This window comes from Octopus bimaculoides, chromosome 5, assembly GCF_001194135.2.
Source record: "Octopus bimaculoides isolate UCB-OBI-ISO-001 chromosome 5, ASM119413v2, whole genome shotgun sequence".
NCBI lineage: Eukaryota > Metazoa > Mollusca > Cephalopoda > Octopoda > Octopodidae > Octopus > Octopus bimaculoides.
The window spans coordinates 51,046,538-51,053,102 of record NC_068985.1 but is presented as its reverse complement, the minus strand read 5'-3'; the positions used below and the strand labels follow the sequence as shown (position 1 = coordinate 51,053,102).

Here is a 6,565-nt window from a genome sequence, read left to right as displayed (position 1 = left end):
GCATGTGCACAATAATTTCTACAGCTTATGTGAATGAACAGAGAAAGTAAACAAACGTTTTACATACCCGTTGTATACACTGGTTTTGTTTTTATGTTTTAAAGTTAAATGATTCTGATAGAAGCAAACACTATATTGAATAATTCTCCATCATACGTCTACAACCCTCACCTTTTTTTTTTTTTAAGTAAAGATAAATGCTTTTTAATTGTGATAGTGAAACAAGTGGTTTAATCCTTACTGCCAAAATTGATTTCTCTTACAAAAGAAAGGGTGGCATTTTCTCTCTTTTTCAATATCTAATTAGAAGAGAAAATGTGTTGTTACTGAAAACATTAAAACTTTACTAACTTGATCAATCTGTTACTGAACCAGGATTTTAATTTCATTTGATACACACTTTGCTATCATTTATATAGAGAATTGCAAACATAGCATATAAAGATAATTTAATAGAATTTTTATGAGTACATTTCCATAAATGTTTTTCTTGTGCTTTAACCCTCTACAAACTCATACACAGACACCTGCACATATATGCGCACAGATACATATGGATGAAGCCCCATTTTGGAAGTATGTTAAAGTTTTTATTATTTTGGAATGAAGGATACAAGCATAGATGCTGAGCCACTGACTAAACATGTATTTTGTTGGGATTAATCCAATGAATTGATTGCAAAGTATGTAAGAAGTACTTTTCTGTGTACCATCCTGTTGCTCATGCATTCACACCAATGCTTTCACACAAAGGTTGGTTGCTGATAAACATAATTGTGACTGGATAAAAATTTGGTAAATATTTACAATAACACCATACTCACTAAATACTACCCCTAACTGTAACCTTAAACCATAAATTTGTTTACAGCAGGGCCGGTGCTAAGCCCATGCAACCCTCGCAGTCGCAGGGAGCCTCCGTGAAGAATTGGGATTACTTTAATGTAAAACTTAAAATTCGATGTTACACACAACTTATGTAATTTTCAATAGAAAAAGAAACTGTAAGGTTTCTAAATAACGAAAGGTCTTCATACAGATGCACACCTGGTGAAAACTCTTACTACATTTGCTATGTCCATAAACAAATCTCAAGGACAATTTCTCAAGGTTGTTGGACTTAACCTTGCTTCTCTCATGGGCAATTATATGTAGGATGTTTGCGAGTTGGAAGTCTCAAAACTCTTTTTATTTGTACCCCAATTAAAGGACACGCTGAAAACATTGTATATTTAGAAGTTCTACAAAATTAAACTGCGATTGATTTCAGGATTTGTTTTAATAACTTTGTTTATACTCACGTCATCTGATAGAATTTTTCTAAAAATATATTTTTATCAAAATAAATAAATTTATTTCCTTTAACATTATTTAAACTTCCGAGCAACATTGGGTACTTAGGCTAGTACTAAATAAAACCCATTCAATATCTATTTCCAACCTTTTATATTTTGAGTTCAAAATCAAGCCATCAGTTTTACCCTTTTGTGTTCAATCACATACCAGTTATACACTGGACTCAATTCAGCTCACCCTTTATCTAGAAATTTAGGCCTTTGTACCAATTTGGAAAATCATTATTACATTTTGGTTAGTGGCATCAATGTGGGGTTGTGCTTTTGGCATGATGAAATGCACCCTGTCCATGCTGTAAAATATTAGTGATAGGAAGGACACCCAGCTATAAAAACCATGACAAAAAACAAACAATAGTAAAAACAGTATTTTTTTTTCTGTTGCTGTGTATCGGGGTATTGCAGTTGAATGATGAGTTACTGTAAGACCCATCCACATCATGACAATTTGGGGAAATAGACATAAAATGATGATAATGTTAGAAATTGCTGGAAATTGTTATAGTTTATCATTGTCATTTGCTTTTCTAAGCATCATCAGTTGTATCCAAGATATACACTCACATACACAATCATATGTATTCATTATTTTAGTATATATTATGTATTGGTATTAGTGTAGAGCACTGATTTCTGTTTTTTGTTTTCCATATATTTTATTATTTCTAGACTGAGTCTCCCATGACTGTTGTTCGTGGTACTGAAGAGTCAGTAATATGTGGATCACCTGCTGAAATCCATGATTTCTTCAGTTCGGGCATGCATTCTCCTTTGAGCAGTAATGGAAGGCATTCTCCTTTCTTCAGCAATGAAAGACATTCTCCTTTGTCCAGCAATGAAAGACATTCTCCTTTGTCCAGCAATGAAAGACATTCTCCTTTGAACAGCAGTTTAAGTAATGATGAAGAGCCAATGTCTTTTGGTAGTCCAATTCCATGTTTCAGAGTTTCACGGATGCGTTATTTTAGTGAATCTGAAAATTCTATGACAGAGGTATGTATTTGTTTTGTAAAATGTCAAATGAACAGAATATAAGATTGAATGTTAATGAAACGAATGATTTATAAAAAGAAATAACAATGAAGCTGTGCTTTCCAGTGTCACTCCTGACAACACCCTCAATAAATTGTCCTTTATAAAATCTGTATATTTGGAATTCTGCTTTTATTGTTCTTTGGAAATACTCTGGCCATGCTGGAGCACTGCCTTTAGTCGAGCAAATCAACCCCAGGACTTATTCTTATGCCTAGAGTGAATGGAAAAATTATCTGTGACAAATCTGTCTTGTGAAAATATACATTTCACTTTAATATATATATTTATTATATATTTATTTTTTTCTCAATATTGTTTGGTATGACAATTGTGACATATCCATTACATCCAGGAGAATTCTATGGAACATTTATTTCATATTTTCTGAGGGTGATAAGAAAATAAGCAAATCATCATCATTTAACGTCCATTGTCCATGCTGGCATGGGTTGAATGGTTTGACTGGGTTAGCATGCTGGAAGGCTGCACCATACTCCAGTTTGATTTGGTATGGTTTTCTACAGCTGGATGCCCTTCCTAACACCAACCATTCTGTGAGTGTAATGGGTGCTTTTATGTGCCACAGGCACAGGTGCTATTTGCACGACACTGGGGTATGTTTACATGCCACTGGCATTGGTGCTAATTTGCATGATACCAGTATCTGTCACAACTGTGATTTTGCTTGGCTTGATGGGTCTTCTTCTCAAGCATGACATAATGCCAAAGGTCTTAGTCATTGCCTCCATGAGGCCCAACACATGGAAGGAACTCAGCCACTTTGCTTCTGTTAGGCCCAATGCTCAAAAGGAACTCAGCCACTTTGCCTCTGAGGCCCAGCACTCAAGGAACTCAGCCACTTTGCCTCTGTGAGGCCCAGCACTTGAAAAGAACTCAGCCACTTTGCCTCCGTGAAGTCCAACGCTCAAAAGGAACTCAGCCACTTTGCCTCTGTGAGGTCCAATGCTTGAAAGCTCAGCCACTTTGACTCAGTCAGGTCCAACGCTCGAGAGGAACTCAGCCACTTTGTCTCCGTGAGGCCTAATGTTCAAAAGATGTTCTTTATGTGCCACCAGCATGGGTGCACTTGGCTTAATGGGTCTTCTCAAGCACAGCACATCGCCAAAGGTCTTGGTCACCAGTCATTGCCTTTGTGAGGCTCAAAGTTCGAAGATCATGCTTACCAATTAATTATTGCTGTAACTCCAGGTTAACCCTAAATGAACAAATATATAATCAAACTCATTCTACTTTACTGTAACAATTTATATTTGTACAGTCTGGTAATAAGTTTTAGTTAATTAGCGTGGACTTTACCAATCTCACATAGTCTAGATGCTCTATATAAATACAACATTTTCAGGAGTGTCTTAAGTCCTTTCATAGGGCTCACTACTTTAATCATTTAGCAGCCAAAGTATCAAGAAGCAGAATTGCAGATATATTGTGATTTGAATGAACTCTCTTTATACTAAGTAATGTTGTTGATTGTACATTTATGTCCAGATTTCAAGCAGCATTGTTTTATTTCTTATTAATTTTTCTGCAGGAGGAAGAAAGAATTGCTTTTAATGAAATTGCTGGTAGAAATCATCGTCCTTCATGTGTAAATGGTAAAATAAGCCTTGAAAAATGCAACAGTTATTATGAAGAATCTTGGCACATTCTTGGAATGGTAATTCTTTTTTTTTTTTAAATTAAGCAAATTTTGTTAAAACTACCAAAAGTACATTTTCTATAACACTAGCAGTAAGATCTTGCATTATGTAGGTTATTATATAGGCACAGGGATGACTGTATGGTTAAGGAGATAACTTCACAGCCATGTGATTTTGAGTTCAGTCCCACTGAATGGTGCCTTGGCAAGCATCTACTATAGTCCCAGGTTAGCCAAAGATGGATTTGATATAAGATGTGGTTATATATGTGTGTTCATATCTCCTTGTTTTTATATTATGCACTTTTTATAAACAAGCATAGTGTCAGACAAGCACTGTCATTTATTTGCAATCTTCAGTGAAAACATGGCCAGCAATTCTCTTGTTCATATTCAAAGGACTAGATAAAGTATTATTTTGCTTGGAAGTAGGTGAGAGTTGGTATCGGGAAAAACATCTGGCCATAAAAGTTTGCTTCAACAAATTTCATATGACTCGTGCAAGCATGGAAAAATTAATGATAAAACAATGATTGAACTTAGATCTAATACACAGCACACACATACATACAGACATGGTTTCATATGTATTAGGATGTCCATCTATAATCAGACTAACTATAAAATTATAATGTAACTGTAAAATACCTGGTGATTGTCACTGGTTTCCTACCTAGCTCACTGCTTGCATGTTGGTTTCTTTTTCTTTTTTAACTGCAGTCTTCTCTGCTTTAGATAAAACTGTATCTAGGTTGAATCATCTCTGTGCTCTGAGATGACCTGCCATGGTCAACTTTCTTCCACTCTTTGAGTTGATAAAATGGTACTAAGGCTACATATTGGCAGAACTGTTTAAGGGTTTGGCAAGATGCTTTGTGTTATCTGTTCCAATTCCTGTTCACACAATAATACCATGCACTGACAATGAGGCCAAGATGTATTGATTTTAGTCAATGTCCTTTCCTTTGGAAAAACATTACTGTTATGCAGAAAGAGGATACATACATGCTGTATGTACTGTGCCCTGCTTCAACCATATGACTGATTTTTAACATTGCATGCATTTAATTACCAGGACTTGCATGAATGCATGCATATTGGTGTACATTTTTTTTTCATCCACTACTTCACAAATCAGCTCCAATTTGTTTGAAATCTTGGAGTAAGGATTCCCTCAACCCATGCTGGGTCACCACCTTCAACTGTAAAATCTTGTCCTGGCCTGTGCATACATGTCAGATGCATAGTCGGTCTTTACTGATGGAAGCCCTATATTTGTTTCGGGAAAAGTGAAACATAAAATATTTTAACATATCAGTTAGGATGTTATGATCCTGATGTCATGGGTTCAATTCATGGATCAGTAGACATATGTCTTTGAGCAAAGTGCATGAATCACATTACAAAAGTAATGTGTTCCTAAAAAATTTGTAATACAAAATCTTGCAGCCAAAATTAATTTTCCCATTGACTTTCATGTTATAAAATCATAATGCATTCTAATGGACTTTAAAAAAAAACAACTACAAAATGAAACAGTATACGCATACATAAAAGCTTTTGAAGAGATATTCTTGGGAATAAATAAGAATTGTAATATCATAATTGGGTACATTCTTACTGTAAAAGGTGTTCACTACTATGTGAGGGATGGTGGGAAGATGAAGGACACTATCTATCTTATAGTTCAACATCTACTTGAGGGGTAAAGAACTTAAGACTTTCCTTTATAAGAGCTGAGTAAAAATAGTTTAGTTTAAAATTGATTTAAATTAATATTGGATTGGGTACAATGCATAAAGAATGAATAGATGGTTAAATATGGTAGACCAGAAATTAAAAATAGTTTGTTTTGATATACAAAAAGACTTTTGGAGTGCTGTAAATCTCTATTTATGAGAAAATTATTCTCACATACAAATAGCATCACATACAAGTTTCTCATATATCTAAAAATCTAAATCCCCAATGAAATTAACTTTGACATTTTGCACTCAAACCTATATGTCTTCAAATGATTAGCATGTTTAGAAATGTGTTTGTCTATTCCATATAAAAAAAAGAAAGGTATACAATTTCTTGTTCACTTTTAATTTTGGAAATATTTCACAATGAAGGTGTTATTTGTAGAGTTATTTTAAAAGAGAACAAGTTTGCTGTGATTTCTTTACCAGATATTCATGTCTTGATAAATGACAAACTATATTTCAGATTCACCATGAAATTGCTAAATACTATGAACTGGGAAGATTTAAGAAAGATGCTAATTCTCCAATTGACTGGGAGTCTGCTATGTATCATGAAAGACATGCAGCACAACTGGGCAACCTGGAAGCTATTTCCTCTTTGGCCAGGATCTACCTTGGTCTCCAGAGGGATATTTTAGTTGACTGTCCTATGAGTGTAAGCAATTTTTTTTTTTGTTTAGACAAATTTCATAATTGGCAATATTTTATTGTCAAAAAGTACTTAGATATATATAAATATATATATATATATATATATATATATATATATA

The 6,565-nt window shown here is 34.3% G+C and overlaps 1 protein-coding gene across 2 annotated transcripts in view; it reads left to right on the top strand.

The window, feature by feature from the left end:
- The window catches only part of LOC106875963 (eukaryotic elongation factor 2 kinase), a 37,930-nt gene that overhangs the window by 24,735 nt on the left and 6,630 nt on the right, over positions 1-6,565 (top strand). For both annotated transcript variants that reach the window (XM_014924302.2, XM_014924303.2), the window contains exons 7-9: positions 2,025-2,348; positions 3,940-4,065; positions 6,259-6,450. In XM_014924302.2, the coding sequence (XP_014779788.1) occupies positions 2,025-2,348; positions 3,940-4,065; positions 6,259-6,450 (642 nt within the window). The remainder of the gene's footprint in view (positions 1-2,024; positions 2,349-3,939; positions 4,066-6,258; positions 6,451-6,565) is intronic.